Source organism: Macrobrachium nipponense, chromosome 12 (assembly GCF_015104395.2).
Source record: "Macrobrachium nipponense isolate FS-2020 chromosome 12, ASM1510439v2, whole genome shotgun sequence".
Taxonomy (NCBI): domain Eukaryota; kingdom Metazoa; phylum Arthropoda; class Malacostraca; order Decapoda; family Palaemonidae; genus Macrobrachium; species Macrobrachium nipponense.
In genome coordinates, this window is record NC_087205.1 from 47,981,345 (window position 1) to 47,999,065 (window position 17,721).

Consider the following 17,721-nt stretch of genomic DNA (forward strand, 5'->3'; position numbering starts at 1 on the left):
TTGACAATGGGCACCATCCTTAAGGAGAAGGAAGCCATCAAAGCAGCTACACCTTCCAAGGGCTATATTTTTCAACAAGAGGAGCCACGTGCATGATGAGATGGAGAGGCTGCTTCTCGTTTGGATTAAAGACAAAGAAATCGCTGGTGATACGATAACTGAGACGGCAATCTGCCACAAGGTCAACGCCATTTTCAATGATCTGAGTGCTCAGGCTGAAGATGACGGAGGAGAAGGGACATCGAAGGCAACCCCAAACTTCAAGGCTTCTCGGGGTTGGTTTGATAAATTTCGTAAACAGACTGGCATCCATTCGGTGGTGTGGCATGGGGAGGCTGCCAGCTCGGACACGAAAGTGGCCCAAGCCTTTATTAACCCTTTAACGCCTATTGGATGTATGGTATGTCGACATAAATTGTCTGTCGGGTGCCAATTGGATGTATGGTACGTCGATTAAAAGTTTTTTAAAAATTCACGGAAAAATACTTATAGGCCTACCAGGCAAAAACTTTTGAATCACACGCCTTGGGGGATGCTGGGAGCTCACGGATCAAGGCGTTGTTTTGTTTACAATCGTTAAGCAAGCGCGAATTTCTTTCTTATAGCACAAAAAAGTATTAGTGATAATCTCAGAAATTATTTTGTCACTGACATAATTTTTGCACCATTTTAAATTAGCCGTTACATGGAGTATTATAGTATAAGAAAATGGGCACAATTTCATGTGGAATACAACAAAAAAATACTCATGATTGTAGCTTTTATCAGTTTTTAAACATTTTCATATAAATAATGATAAGTGCCAAAATTTCAACCTTCGATCAACTTTGACTCTACCGAAATGGTAAAAAAACGCAATTGTAAGCTAAAATTGTATATTCTAGTAATATTCAATCATTTACCTTCATTTTGCAACAAATTGGAAGTCTCTAGCACAATATTTCGATTTATGATGAATTTATGAAAAAAACTTTTTCCTTACGTCCGCGCGGTAACACTTCCGAAAACATCATAAATTTTTTTGTGCAATTGTTGTAATGTTTGCATCATTTTAAATTAGACGTTACATAAAGTTTTATATATGGAAATGTGCGCAATTTCATGCACAATACAACTAAAAACAACCCATGGTTGTAGCTTTAATCAGTTTTGAAATATTTTCATATAAATAACGATAAGTGCCAAAATTTCAACCTTCAGTCAACTTTGACTCTACCGAAATGGTAAAAAAATGCAATTGTAAGCTAAAACTCTTACATTCCAGTAACATTCAATCATTTACCTTCATTTTGCAACAAATTGGAAGTCTCTAGCACAATATTTTGATTTATGGTGAATTTATGAAAAAAAAAAATTTTCCTTACGTCTGCGCGGTAACTCTTTCGAAAAAAATCATACATTTTTTTGTCCGATTGTCGTAATGTTTGCACCATTTTAAATTAGCCGTTACATAAAGTTTTATATATGAAAATGTGTGCAATTTCATTTAGAATATAACAATAAATAATTGAAGGTTGTAGCTTTTCTCTTTTTTGAAATATTTGCATATAAATAACAATAAATAGAAAAAAAACCACGTTCGGTCAGCTTTGACTCTACCGAAATGGTCGAAAAACGCAATTGTAAGCTAAAACTCTTACAGTCTAGTAATATTCAGTCATTTATCTTCATTTTGAAACAAATTCGAAGTCTCTAGCACAATATTTAAATTTATGGTGAATTTAAAAAAAAACTTTCCTTCCCTCCGCGTGCGGATTCTCCGCCGCAAATCTCTGAAATGCGTACGTCGCATTTTCATAATATTTGCTCCGTTTCATACTAGGCGTTTCATAGAGTTTTATATATGAAAATGTGCGCAATTTTATGTAGAATAAAATGAAAAATATTTGAAGGTTGTAACTTTTCTCATTTTTGAAATATTTGCATATAAAAAAAATATATATAAAAAAATTCAACATTCGGTCAACTTTAACTCATCACCGGAAAATGGGGTTCACAAAAAACTGCAATTTGTAAGCTAAAACTCTTACAGAGATATAGTATAATATTCAATCATTTATCTTCATTTTAAAACAAATTGGAAGTCTCTAGAACAATATTTAGATTTATGGTGAATTTAAAAAAAAAAACATTTTTTTACGTCCGCGTGTTACAAATTCATGCATCATTTTGTGATAATATTTTCCCAGTGTTGCTTTGATAGTTTTACAATGTGTTATATACCAAAATGATTGCTATTTAGTGTACAATACAAAAAAAAATGTTATTGTTATAATACAATTAAGTTTGTTCATACTTACCTGGCAGATATATATATAGCTGTATTCTCCGAAGTCCGACAGAATTTCAAAAAAAACTCGCGGCACAACGCAGTGGGCGGGCCAGGTGGTAGTACCCATTCCTGCCGCTGGGAGGCGGATATCAGGAACCATTCCCATTTTCTATTTCATATTTTATCAGTGCCACTGTCTCCTGAGGGGAGGTGGGTGGGCACTTAATTATATATATCTGCCTGGTAAGTATGAACAAACTTAATTGTATTATAACAATAACATTTTGTTCATGAAACTTACCTGACAGATATATATATAGCTGAATCCCAACTTCGGATGGTGGGAAGAGACAGAATAGGATTTGTAGGAAACTTAAATTAAGTAGATGATGTACACCTTGGTTCCCCACCTGTTAGCAAAGTAGACTCTGTGATTACTGTCACTTAAGCCTGCTTGTGCTTAATCAGAGTTGCCAGCCAGGTGGAGACCTGTAGTGCTGGTGCGCTCTGGATGCTCTGTCAATGGGGACGTGACCTCAACGTGACAAGAACATCGAGCCATACATATGAGGGCAACGAAGCAACTGACCACCACCTGACCAACTATCCAAGACCCCTGAACACTAAGCTAAGAGATGGGAGGTCTTCACCAAAGACTCACCACAACCAAAAACACAACAAACTAAAAACTAACCTAAACCTAACTAAGGGATATGGAGAGAGCTACCTTCAGCCCCCAAGGACTGTGTCTGCAAGAAACGTATGGCCCAAGAAGACAACAGTCCTCGTATATCGTTCTCACATCTCTCAAGTAGTGTGAGGCGAATACTGAATTGCTCCTCCAAAAGGTGGCGTCAAGGATGTCCTTGATCGACATGTTCCTTTGGAAGGCAAGCGAGGTTGCGACAGCTCTGACCTCGTGAGCTTCACTCGCAAGAAGGCTCAAATCGGTCTTCTGGTAAGACGAATGAGCCTCTTTAATCACGTCCCTCAGAAAGAACGCCAAAGCATTCTTGGATAATGGTATATCGGCCGTTTAACCGAACACCACAGATTATCTGAGGGACCTCGTACCTCCTTTGTCTTGTGAACATAAAACTTTAGAGCCCTGACAGGGCACAGGGCTCTCTCAGGGTTCTTGGCCCACAAGGCTTGTCATACCCTTAATTTCAAAGCTCCTTGGCCAAGGGTTAGACGGGTTTTCATTTTTTGCTAAGAAAGTGGGACTCAAAGAGCAGACAGCATTGTCACCTTTGAAGCCCACTCGCTTACAAATGGCTTGAATTTCGCTAACTCTCTTCGCCGTCGCCAGAGCAGTTAGGAAAAGAGCTTCTTCGTCAAGTTTCTAAGAGACGCTTCATGGAGAGGCTCGAAAGGACTCGACATCAACAGCCTAAGGACTAAATCTAAGTTCCAAGAAGGAGGCCTCGCCTGAGGTATCTTGGTAGTCTCAAATGATCTCAAGAGATCGTGAAGATCTCTGTTGTCAGTAAGGTCTAGGCCTCTGTGTCGGAAGACTGCTGACAGCATACTCTTATATCCCTTGATGGTCGGGACTGCCAGCTTCTGCACATTTCTTAAAAATAGCAGGAAATCGGCTATCTGGCTCACAGAGGTAGTGGAAGAGGAAATTCCTTCCTTTCTACACCAAGCCCTGAAGGAAGCCACTTCGACTGGTAAACAGCTCTCGAGGAAGTCCTCCTTGCGTTGGCGATCGCTTTCGCAGCTGCTTTAGAAAAACCTCTCGCTCTGGCCAACTTTTCGATAGTCTGAACGCAGTCAGACCCAGAGCGGAGAGGTTTCGGTGATATCTTGCGAAGTGGGGCTGTCTGAGTAGATCTTTCCTCCAGGGCAACGTCCTCGGAAAGTCTATGATGAAGGACATTACCTCCGTGAACCACTTCCTTCGCGGGCCACATCGGGCGATCAGGGTCAACCTCGTCCCCCTCCGATGCCGCGAACTTCCTTACTACTTCCCCCATGATCTTGAATGGCGGGAAGGCATACAGGTCCAGGTTCGTCCAGTCCCAGAGCAGAGCGTTCTCTATAGCGACTGCTCCCGGATCCAACACAGGGGAGCAATAAAGAGGCAACCTCTTCGTCCTCGACGTCACAAATGTCCGACTAAAGGACGTCCCCACAGTCTCCATAGCTCTCGACAGACGTCCTGGTGCAGCGTCCATTCCGTCGGCAGGATCTGATCCTGTCGGCTGAGAAGGTCTGCTCTGACGTTCTGGACTCCTGCGATAAATCTCGTCAGGATCCTGATTCGCCTCGCATCTGCCCACAGCAGAATCTCCCTCGCTAAGTAAAATAGAGGACGGGAGTGTGTACCTCCCTGATTCTTTAGGTACGCAAGGGCCGTGGTGTTGTCCGAGTTGACTTGGACAACTTTTTCTGCAACCTTTTGCTGGAAGAACTGTAGCGCCAGGAAAAAAAACCGCCGCTAGTTTCCTTCACACTTGATGTGCCAGGACACCTGTTCCCCCCTCCAGGTGCCTGACACTTCTTTCCCCTCCTAGTGTTGCTCCCCATCCCGACACCGAGGCGTCGGAAAACAACACTAGGTCGGGGGCTCAGAAGCTTTAGGAACAACCCCCTCTCGAAACTTCCGAGGATCTAAACCACCATCTTAGATGGTTCTTCACCGATTTGGTGATCATAAAGGTCGCATCAGATCTCTTTGACTCTCCCATTCTTCTGCCAAGAAAAACTGGAGAGGCCTGAGGTGTAGTTTCCCTTAGGGAAACAAACTTTTCCAGCGAGGAAATGGGTCCCAGCAGACTCATCCACTCCCTCGCCGAGCAAGCTTCCTTTCCCCAGGAAGGCCGAAACTCTCTCTAAGCCTTGCAGCTGTCGTTCCTGGGACGGAACGCTCGAAAAGCCACTGAATCCATCTGAATCCCCATACACGATGGACTGTGTTGGGTCAGATGCGACTTTTCGAGGTTGACCAGAAGTCCCAGGGACCTCGCCCAGGCTAACGTGAAGTGAAGGTCCTTCAGACACCTCTCTTTTGACGATGCTCTGATAAGCTAATCGTCGAGATACAAGGGACACTCTTATTCCTGCAGAATGTAACATCTCGCTACGTTCTTCATGAGCATGGTAAATACCATCGGAGCCGTGCTTAAACCGAAACAAAGGGCTCGGAATTGCCAAACTTTGTCCTTTAAACACAAACCTCAGAAACTTCTTGAAAGAGGGTGGATAGGCACGTGAAAGTATGCGTCCTGTAGGTCCAAGGGACACCATCCAGTCGCCCGGTCTAAGGCTCCTAGAACCGACTGAGGCGTTTCCATCTTGAATTTTTTCTTTTCTATGAAAAAAGATTCAGCCTGCTTACGTCCAAGACTGGACGCCACCCCGACGACTGCTTTGGTACCAGGAAAAGTCTGTTGTAATATCCTGGTGACCCCAGGTCTAAGACCTGTTCCACCGCTCTTTTCTTGATCATTTGATCTAAAAGATCGAAAAGAATCTGACGTTTCTCCCCTTGATATGACGGGGAAAGATCTCTGGGAGTTGTGGATAGAGGAGGAGGGTCCAAAAAGGGGATCTTGTACCCCTGTTCCACTATCTTGAGGGACCACGCATCTGTATCTCTCTCTCTCCACGCCCCCGCAAAGAACTTTAGCCTGGCTCCGACCGGCATCTGAAGGACTTGATTCTCACTTAGAGGATTTAGGTTTGAAGGAACCTCTTCCTCTTGCAAGCCCTCTCCCTCGAGGAGCAGCTCTCGAGGGAGGAGCGCCACGAAAGGGTTTAACCTTCCTAGGTGGTCGTCCAAACGACGACGTGGTAGGGACTGCGGGACGTCTTGAAGACTGGGCCAAGAGGTCCTGGGTAGCCTTCTCCTGTAGGCTCACTGCCAGGTCCTTTACCATAGCCTTGGGGAAGAGATGGCTCGAAAGAGGCGCAAAGAGAAGCTCCGCTTTCTGCGTTGTAGAAACAGACCTAGCCATTAAAGTTTGCAGAAAAGCGCTCTCTTCTTGAGAAAAGCAGTGCCGAAATGAGACACTAACTCTTCCGAACCATCCCTGACGGCCTTGTCCATGCAGGATAACACATTGGACAGCTCCCCCAGACTCAACGAGTCAGGACTCCTAGATTGAAGATCCAGGACTCCCAAGCACCAGTCTAGAAAGTTAAAGACCTCAAGAGTCCTTAACAGACCTTTCATGTGATGGTCAATCTCCGTTGGCGTCCACGAAATCTTAGCATTCGATAAAAGGGACCTCTTCTGAGCATCGACCAGACTAGCAAAGTCCCCTTGGGAAGACGACGGGATCTTAACTCCTACTTCTCCTTTGGTCTCATACCAGATGCCGCCTTTCCCACTGAGTCTTGAAGGAGGAAGGGCGAAGTCGACTTGCCCTGATCCTTCCGACGTTTCCATCCAATCTTGCAACTTCTTAAACGCTCTCTTAGTGGACAAAGAAGTTTTCATTTCCACAAACTCCGGAACTTGCACGACTTAGATGACGAAAAACTGAGAGGGTGGAGACTTGGGAGCTGCAGGCTGGAAACTTCTCTCCAAAAGAAGAGCGTAACAGTCGAACCAGCACCTTTGTAATCGGACACAGACGAAACTGAAGTCTGTTTCCTCCTCAACTGAGTCCGCCGGAACTACTAAGCTCTCCTTCCTCCCTAAGAGGCAAAGGAGATTGCACCTCTAGGAGGGCGTGCGCCCAACGGGTCTAGCCTTCAACAAAGGCTTTTCGAGGATTACGTATATCAGCTTCTTCAAAGCGACCGACCGCCTTCTGTCGATCCTTAGAGCTCGAAGAACGAAGAGCGTCTTGACCGCGTCTGAGCGTCAAGAGAGGCTACTCTTACTCGCTCTAGAGGAGCGTCCTTACGCTTTCCGCTAAGCGTCAGCTTTCGCTTTCAAAGCGTCCTTCTGGGCGCTCTCGAAAGCCTTCAATCAGGCAAAAGCGTCTAGCAAAACGTCCCGACGAGCGTCCTCAAAAGCGTCCTCCAAGACGTACTTGCCGAGCGTCCTCAAAGGTGTCCTGACGCGCGGGACTGATCAGGACGTCGAAGGGAAGGGAAGAAAAAGCGTCCTGTCCACGAAGACTTCCTACCCCGTAGAACGAGAACGAGGAAGCTCCGAAGGAGAAGCAAGCGGAGACAGAGACGAACGAGGAGACGGAGGAAGGGGACTGCCTCGTCCTCTTGACAGGCAGTCTGGCGTCCTGCCTACGCTTAGGCTCAACTGCTGCTGGGCGAGTCTTCTGAGCCATTAAAGCAGACAATTGGTCTTGGAAGAGACACAAGAATATTCTTCGTTGGTTGAAGAAACAGAAGAGGTGAGGTGAAGGGCTGAGCCTGCGAAGAAGACGAGGGCGAGGGACGCCTCCTTCCTTCTCACAGGTACAGCAACCTGCCTCTCCGAGGCGCGCGAGAGAAGCGCTTCTCAGCGTCGTCCTCGGACGACGTCCTACCTCTCTTCTGTGGAGGAAACGCGTCATACGACGCAGGAGGAGAAGACCGCAACAATAACGGAGAGAGGGGACGTGAAGAGTCCTCCCTCGGAGAAAAGTCCTTTTCAATTTTCAACGACGCGAGTCTCTCCGAGCGCTCCACCCCTTGCGCGGGGAGGGTGCCTCGGAGGACGAAAAACAGTCCTTAAGGATGCGAGCCTGAGCACGCTCCTTGCAGCCTGGGAACTAACAACAGGTCCTGCCGAAGGGACGCCAGATCGGTGGGGAGCCCCGTAACCCTCTTGCGGCTTTCGACATACCCACATCCCTGAGTCCCTGGGAGTCCGATAGAGGTAGCTAGGCCTAGAGGCATTATGGGGCTACCGATCACACCCACGTTAATCTTGAAGCAGTTTTCTAAAGGGGCCAACACCCTTTGGAACCTTCTAGAGTGCCATAACGACTCCTAGAATCAGAGAAAGGGCCTTTACCTTCCCTCCAGGATCAACAGATAAATCAGGGCCCTCAGGCAACAAACACAGGATTAGGTGAAGCAAATTTCTACTGGTGTTTTAAAAAATAGGGTAAGAAAATGTTATTCCGCCCTTACCCTTTATTAGATTAGGAACCGCTTCTTGGAGGAAAGCCCGTTCCATGATCCCTATCGCTCCGTTCCAACTTACGCCTGATAAGGAACTTCATTACACCTTCCATCCATCATCAGGTCAAAACTTTTGCCAATTCAAATGCATCGAGCCATCCAACAAAAACCAAAACATGGCCCCCTACAACACCCCATAACCATTACTGTTTGTGGGTAATCATTACTACCGATGATTTTCGGTTAGACCGCCACCTTGTTGCAATCATCCTCCACCACAAACACTCTGAAGATCACTGTTGAACTTGATCCGCGGACAAATCTACGTTCACAAAGAAAAGGCCCGAATCCAAAATTAAAAAAAAAAGTCCCAAAAAAGGTCCCCTATAGCGTATGCCACCAATCCAAAAACAACAAACCATGATGTCAAAAAAACCAAAAGTCAAGTCCAAGATAACTTAGAACGAGTCAAATCAAAAAATCCATGGGCGGAGGTCTTGGTAAACAAAAGGGTGTTTTAACCGGACCTGGCTGAACAGAAAAAAAAATATGAATATAGAAAACTTGGGAATGGTTCCTGAAATGTATCCGGGCCTCCCACGCAGGCGGGGGGGAGGGGAAATGGGTTACGACCACCTGGCCAGGCCCACCCACTGCGGTGTGCCGGCGGAGTGTTTTTTGAAAAAAATTCTGTAGGGATCTTCGGAGAATACAGCTATATATATAATCTGTTCATGTAATGGTAAAGTTTTTCTTATGAAACAAATTAACCTCGTTGAGCTTTAACGTTTTTTGATCCAACAGCGCGATTTGAATACCAAAATTTAGATATAAAAACTTTTTGTTTTTCACGGCCTATCATATATTCGCATTTCATTTATTTTACTAGTGGTTACCTCTAGATTTGGAAAAGGCTCAACTTACGAAAAAGAAAATACGAGGATAACGAAAGCCAATACGAAAAATTTGACGGCTCTACATTACGAAAAAGGTTTCAAGATACGAAAGGGTTTTCTGTTAAAAGTCCGAGATTCGCCTGAAAACCACCGATAACAATTTTGAAAACTCGCACACCGCCGCCAACTTAGTAAGAACTACGCCACCATCCTCCTGCTTCTCCACCAATGGTTCCTCATGCTAGTCTTGCGTGGCCATGAGATCCTTCTCGACCTATGGCCAGCGGTCCCTCCAATCATGCAATCTAATGTTAAGAGGTGGGGGCGTTGCCTCGGGCACTCAACTTGGTACCAGCCATTGTTATGTAGTACGGCACGCGGGGGTATTCGTTTTCGGGATCGGTCAAATGTTGTATTTTGTTTTAACAAAAAAAGAAAAAAAAAAATTTTCTCATATCTTTCCCAACAGAAAAATGGAAAAAAGAACGAGCTAACCTCTTGATGAAGGACGGGACATATATTATGATAAATGGATTTGGGACCAAGATCTCTCTCGTGGGTAAGTGACCACCAAGATCTCTTCTCGTTGGGATAAGTGAACCAAGAAGATCTCTCAACATAAGGATTAAGGGATCAAGGTCTGCTTCTCATGGGGATAATTGGAAACTTTGGCCTAAGGGTTGGGTAGAAATCTCGAACTCCCATGCTGAACCACAGTAGGTGTTGGACCAATCAACTGTTACAACCATGGCATACCAGTATAATCAAGGGCACTTCAGTTTTATTTTATGAAGGTCAAGGCAAGACTAGGACATTTCAGTAACCCAAAATCAGTTGCAGAGAGAGAAGCCATTTGGTTTGAACAAACAGTTTTGGATGGGACACCAGGGCCAAGGGCCAACAGACTAATGAGGGTTGCAACAACAATAGTAGGATTAATTATCAAGACGGGCCAAGCCGTTAATGAAACACCCTACGCGTTTATAGAAAAAAGGGAACACCACCACCCCGAAAAAAGGATCACACCAAGGTTCGGTTATGCTTGCGCAGTTTCGATGTACGTTTTGCCCGGAGTTCGTTTTCAGGAACATTGTGCAAAAGTAGGCAGGAGGAAGCAATCTTTTTCCTTGGATCGTTATTTTTTAAAGAGGCCTTTAGCCGATTCAGCAGGAGGTAAGCCAAAAAGGAAAGAACCAAAGTGATAAAAAAACGAGAAAGTTGTTGCAGGCAAATAAAAAGGGAAGAACCAAAGTGCAAATCAAAAAAAAACAAAGTTGAAAGTGGTGATGAAGTTGAAAAATTCTGTAAAATAAAAAAAAAAAAAAAAAAAAAAAAAAAAAAAAAAAAAAAAAAAAAACAAAAAAAAAAAAAAAAAAAAAAAAACCCTAAAACCCTAAAAAAAAAAGTTAAAAAAAAAAAAAAAAAAAAAAAAAAAAAAAAAAAAAAAAAAAAACAAAGTAAAGTTAAAAAAAAAAAAAAAAAAAAAAAAAAAAAAAAAAAAGGATAAAATCAAAAAAAGAGAAAAAAACTGGCAGAACGAAAAATTAAAGGATGTGTTCTAGACCGCTATTTCATAAAGTGCAAATCGTTTGCCCTTCCATTCCTCTGCCGCCACTTTAGGAGATAGCCTCACTCGAAAGGCAAGCTTGCCACATTTTACGTACAGTATTTCTTTAATATCGTACCATTATATCAATAATTAACCCTTTATTTTACAAGGGTTATTTTGCATTTTGTTATTAATTTAGGTATTGAATGGTCCAAATTGTTGTCGTATTTCATTGTTTATAGGTCAATTTACCTTTATTATGAAATTTACTGGGGTGTGTTTTTGGAGGGTTTGGAACGGATTAGCCATTTTACATGTAAAATGTGGTCCAAGATACGAATACCTCATGATACGAAGGGCGCCTAGGAACGGATTAATTTCGTATCTTGAGGTACTACTGTATATGATAATGATTTTTTTTTTCATTTCTGATGGTTGCATACTAAACTTTAGGCAATGACAAAAAAAGGACCCAAAAATGAACTCTTAATCTTGAAAACTAAGAGCGCTGTGATTTTTTGAAAAAAATATTTTTACCACTTCGGCGCTCACTCCAAGACCCCCTCGGCATACGGGAGACGATTTTTATTATACCCCTTCGGCGTTAAAGGGTTAAGATGTTCAACGAGATGACAATCAAGGAAGGCTACAGTATTCAGCAAGTCTTCAACTGTAAGGATACGGGCCCTTTTTGGAAAAAAAATGCCTCATCGGACATACATCACGCAGGAAGAGAAGAAGCTACCCGGGCATAAGCCTATGAAAGACAGGCTTATGGTTGCACTTTGTTCTAACGCCAGTGGGGATTATAAGGTGGAGCCCCTACTTGTGTATCATTCCGAGACTCCTCAAGCCTTCAAGGCCCACAGTGTGCTAAAGGAGAAGCTTCCGGTGATGTGGAGGGCTAATGCGAAAGCCTGGGTAACGAGACTTTTGTTCACTGATTGGGTAAATCTGTGTTTCGGGCCGACAGTGAAGACCCTGCTCACCCTCCTGGCCTCAAGGAAGATATCCTAGTGGACTATTCTTTCATCAAGGTTCTTTATCTTCCGCCCAACACCACCCCTCTCCTCCAGCCCATGGACCAGCAAGTGATATTGTTGTGCTTACTCTTATTGTTTCCTAACAATATCAAACTTCAAGAAGCAGTATACAAAACATCTTTTCAAGAGATGTTTCGACATCACCGATACCACAAACCTCACCCTGTGTGAATTTTGGAAGGAGCATTTCGATATTGTCATATGCATCTGACTCATTGATTAAGCTTGGCAGGAGGTTTCGAGGCGAACCTTGAATTCTTCGTGGAGGAAACTCTTGCCTGATGCCGTATCCGCCTGAGACTTCGAGGGATTCAACATGGGCGAAGCTGATGCAGATTCAGAAGCAGTTGACGATCCTGAAACTTTCGCCAGTCCATGAAGCTGGTTGTTGACGAGGATGACGTAAATGACCTTCTCCAGGAGCATCAAGAGGAGCTTACGACGGATGACCTGAAGGAGTTGGAGGCCATGCAACATAACGTCGTTCAAGAAGAGTTCTCGGCAGAAATTAAGGATGTTCTAGTTGATTTTCATAAGGTGCAATCATTTGTAGAAAAGAGACACCCTGGAAAGGCTTACACAGGTCGTATGCTTGCGCAGTTCAATGACGTTTGCCTGAGTCGTTTCAGGAACATTTTTAAAGGCAGGCAGAAGCAATCTCCCTTGGATAGTTATTTTTTATAGGCCTTTAGTAGTAAGCAAACAGGAAGGTCCAAGTGATAAGAAAAAACAGAAAATTGAAAGTGGTGAAGAAATTGGAATTTAAAAAAAAAAAAAAATAAAAAAAATAAAAAAAAAAATAAAAATTGAGTTTTTTGTCAAGTTAAGTGTTAATGTTTTCTGCCATTTGTTAATGTGTTTTGTAAAGTTTAAGTGTTAATGTTTTCTGCCATTTTTTAATGTGTTTTGTAAAGTTAAGTGTTTATGTTTACCACCATTTTTCCTCCTCCTCTGTTGCCACTTTTGGACATCACCTCACTCGAAAGGTAAGGTTCCACATTTTACTACATATGTACGTCCATGTACGTACAAGTATTTCTTGTACCCTGTACACTAATACACTATTTACAGGTACAGCAACTGTTAGGTTAGGTATTGAATGGTCCAAATTGTTGTATTTCATTGTTTATAGGTGAATTTAGCTTTATTATAAAATTTACTGTGGTGTTTTTGTAGGTCTTGGAACAAATTAGACAATTTACGTATAAAACTTAGTTCTAGATACGAAAAAATCAGGTTACGAAAGCCACTTCAGATCGGATTAATTTCATAACCTGAGGCACTACTCTATTGAGAAAAACTTTTCCCTTTTAAGGGCAATTTAAAATTTGACATGCTCCTGGAAAAATAAGTTTATACAAATATAGTTTGAAGTAAATTAGATCATTATTGGTCTAATTTTTTTAATAGTAGGCTGCAAAATATTCTTAAAGTCTTGAGCAATAAACTTTCTACTAATCAAAAAACTTAAAATCATGGAACTATCTGACAAAATACCATACAAAATACTTGCATCACCCAACCTTTGTGTAATTACATTGGAAAAGTCTCTATGAACAGAATGAGGCTCTATGTATAATAATGTAAGAGTAAATCAAAATTGAAATTCAAAATACATCAGCTTAGAAACATCTGACGATTCTGTAACAATGATAGAACTGGAAAGGGAAACATTAGCTTAATGGAAGGATTAACTGACCAAGATATAGAAAGTTCAAGTGATGAAGGAGTGAAAGAGGCCATTAGGAATACAGTACTCAGGGAAGTACCCAAGATCAGAACGTACTTCATATCAAGTCAGAGGGACATAAATGACTTTGTTAAGGAGTATGAAAAACTGCTTAGAAAAGTATGGAGATAATAAGCATCATTAGTTGTAAGGATTATGCAAGTTTCTGGATAGTATATTATTGGACTGTTAGACTTTATATCAAACAATTGTGAGTGTAGGAAGACAGAGGTAAGAAGTTGTGAAAGAGAGAATGATTGATCAGGTGAGAAGAGTGAAAGAAGGAATATGGTATAGGAGGAAGAATGAGTTTGAGGATGCACAGATGGATAATATAAATTTTCATAATAAAATTTATTATTTGGATACTTACCTACTGTTAAAGTTAACTAAATCTCCATGCCAATTAGGTGGAGTCAGCATTTAAAAAAAAAATTGAATGGCTGTCCAGATGACTGTATAGTTTACCTGTTCTCCACCAGATGTGTTTCGAATGTTTTAGCTAATCAGAATTCTCTTTGATAGCCCAGTAAGTTGTGGGGAAGTTGGGTGGGGTCTACTTTAACAATAGGTAAGTATCCAAATAATAAATTTTATTATGAAAATCTATATTATTTGTGATTCTTACCTACTGCTAAAGTTAGCTGATTCCCACATTAAGAAGAGGATGGTGGGTAAGTTCAGCTAGACAAAAATTCACTCAGCCATTCGAGCTAAAGGTTTCTTGCATGAAACCCAAAACATTCTCACCTGATCCGGAATCCTTTCTGGATTTTACTTCCACCAGAAGTTGGATTCCATTCTGGGAGCAAGGCTCTCATACATGTGCAGCAAAGAACAGCCTTGCGGAGAAAACCGCTTTGATTCAGCCAGTCTGAAACAGAAGCGGTATGAGGGGACCCCTGTGCCTGGGTCCAAAAGCCCTATAAAATGACAATCACTTAAAATAAAAAACTTTTCGATATAAAGGTACGCTCCTTTACAAATTTTGTACCTTCACCCTTCCCAAAATATTAAAACCCGGGATTTAAACAAAAGAGCCCAAAGAACTGCTTTTGGGTTCAGGAAAAGTCTACCCACTACTAGTAGTGGATTAAGGGCTTTACTGTTTTCAAACACCATTCTGTATACGTACTTAAGGTAGTGAGCAGGTAAAAACCAAATTGCACTTCTATTGCACCACATCAATCCTATTCCGGAGCGACAAATTGACTTTGCATTAAATGAAGTTGCAACTGCTGATCACATTATGACTGTTTGCCTTCAATAAAGGTAGAAGATATGGAGCTAGTTCTCTTGCACTAGCCTAATCATATACAGGCAGTCCCCAGGTTACGACGTTCCGAGGTTAGGCGCTTTTCAATTATATTCATCGGATATTATTTCCAGGGTTATGATGCATGTTCCAGGGTTACGGCGCCTACAACACTGATCTGGTACAAGAAATATGACCCCAAAAATGCAAAATAATCAGTAATTGAAGGTTTTTGGGATGAAAAATGCAATAAGAATGCAGTTTACATAGTTTTTAATGCACCTAAAGCATTAAAAGTAAGGTTTTCTTAGGATTTTTGACGATGTTCTGGCTTATGACAATTTTCGGCTTACAACGCTTCTCAAGAATGGAACCCCCGTCGTAAACCGGGGACTGCCTGTACATCACAGAGGACCTTGTGTTCCTTGACAAAGATGTTATAAGCTTCTAAAAACACAACACGAAAGGTTAACTTTGCCTCTTCCAGGCTTAACCTTCACAAATACGTTCAACCATTGGCAAAGACAGCTAGGTTTTCAAAAAACACAACACAGGTTAATTTTGCCTCTTCCGGGCTTAACCTTTGACAATGACATCTGCGTTTCCTAAAACTACAAAACAAAAGGTAAATTGCCTCTTCCAGGATTAACCTTTGACAAAGATGTTCTAGGTTTAACCTATCTGATTCAGTTTTAATTGCCCCAACAGGACAGAGAAGCTACCTCTTCTTCCCCATTAAGGAGGTTACATTGGAATTCTTACAGGTCACTGTAAAATGTAGCCTTTAAGGGTTCCAGGTGGTGAAAATTCCTCTAGAATGGCACCCTCAACAATACACAGACCACTGCTTCTGGCCCCAAGCCAGGACAGATCCTATGATAACTTGAAAATTTCCTTATTGGGAAGGGACATTCTAACATCTCCAAGCAGTCAAGCAGTTAAGGAGATGCATAAGTTAACCCTTAAACACCGATTGGACGTATTAAACGCCGATGAAAATTGTCTATTGGGTGCTGAATTGATGTACGAAACGTCAACGCAATTTTTTTTTTTTTTAAATCACCCTATGTCACACTTTCCTCTTTACAGTACAGCACATGCACACGCAGGACAATCGACCTGTACCTGCAAAAAAACAAAAAACACAAAACACATGTACTTACCAACCACTCCAGATACTCCGGGCTATCCTGTGCTGTCCGCTGGTCAAGGTCACTGAAACACCAACAACAACAACCAAGCACCACAACCCCACAACTCAACAACACAACACCCAAGGACCACAACCCAAAAAACTCAACGCAACAACGAACAAGGAACACAACCACAACCCAACAACATGGCAAACAAAACAAAAAAAAGGCCACTGCACAACCAACACAAAAAACAAAACCACAAAAAAAGGCAACACACACACACCTACTAACAACACCAAGAAATCACAACAACAACAAAGACAACAGCACAGGCACAACAACTCTTAAGCAAACACCACTAACTTAACAACAAACAAAAACACACAACTCGGCTGACTATCAAGCCCTCAACCAACTGTTCCGAACACTACTCACTGTCACAGGCTGACTGAAAACTAACTAAAATCACAGAACTCTGATCTCTAACAGCACCAGCAGACAACCCAGAACTCACCAACAGCCAATTCAGTTGCTAACCATCCAACCACCAATTACCCTCTCTCTCTCTCTCTCTCTCTCTCTCTCTCTCACACAGACGTTGTCAAATGGAACTCCATAACTCCATAATACATAAGGGTACCAGCTGGCCCCCATAAATGTCCATTGATAAAACTCTGCCTATAATTAAACTCTGATATTGATGTTAAATGAAGTTGTAGTCACTTACGTTAACTCATGGTACAAAATTTGAATGCAGTAGGATCTTTGACCGTTTGGGCCCTAGTTCCCAAATAGGCAGGCTGGCGGGCGGGCGGCTGTGGCTCTCGTGCTATCAAGGTCGGGTTAGGCATGCTATGACCCCCTTCTCCCCTGGTCGGGTCCAAAGGGCAATGGCCTCCTGCCCCATAATATTGTGGGAAACCCTCAGGCCCCCACTCCTGGGCAGGGGGACTTACTACTAAGGGGGGATTATGACCCCCTTAGAAACAGCCTTGGAATTTTGGATTTTGACTAAAATCTTCCTGGAGGGAGGGGAGTCTATGGTAAAAATTTGGTAGCCCTCTAGTTGTTAACTTAGAAAGTTGTAAAAAAATGAGGGGTATGAAAAATAAGAGTTAAGAGCGCGTGCAGGCGCCCCCCCCAAAGAAATAGCCCTTGAATTTTAGATTTTGACTAAAACTTTCTTAGCGGGGAGGGGTCTATGGTAAAACTTTGGTAGCCTTAGCTTTCTAAGTCTGGGCATGCATAGCGAACAAACAAACAAACAGAAATTGCCATATTGATATATATATATATATATCTATATATAATATATATATATATATATATATATATATATATATATATATATAATATAATACAGTCAGTTTATACACTACAAGAATAAAAACAAAAGCTGGATATTTGATTGACGCTGCTAATAAAGTTTCAAAATACAAAATAACAAAACCTTTTGTAAACAATGCCAAGCACATGCCCAAACACTCCCAAAACTACATAAACAGCCAATTAAATAATCTAGATTAAATTTAGTCTAGCTAAGAAAAAAGATTGAAGAAGTTACCTATAACTTCTGGAGGTTCTACTCTCAAGGCTTCTGGTTGCTGTCCCTGAAGAATATCGAGTAAGGCTTCTAATGCTCGGATGCATAAAGCTGGATATGCAGATACAGAGCCTCTTATTAGCTCATAAACACTCACCAAGCCAAGTCCAACCATCTGTAAAGAATACTTAATATAAAATATGATTTCTGTAAAATATGAAACTAAACTGTGATAGATTTCCATGAAAAAGTTCTTCTAAAATGAAAAATG

The 17,721-nt window shown here is 42.0% G+C and overlaps 1 protein-coding gene across 11 annotated transcripts in view; it reads right to left on the reverse strand.

Moving 5' to 3' along the window:
- The window catches only part of LOC135224515 (E3 ubiquitin-protein ligase MYCBP2-like), a 1,655,355-nt gene that overhangs the window by 1,328,802 nt on the left and 308,832 nt on the right, over window positions 1–17,721 (reverse strand). For all 11 annotated transcript variants that reach the window (XM_064263565.1, XM_064263560.1, XM_064263570.1 and 8 more), the window contains one exon: window positions 17,472–17,625. In XM_064263565.1, the coding sequence (XP_064119635.1) occupies window positions 17,472–17,625 (154 nt within the window). The remainder of the gene's footprint in view (window positions 1–17,471; window positions 17,626–17,721) is intronic.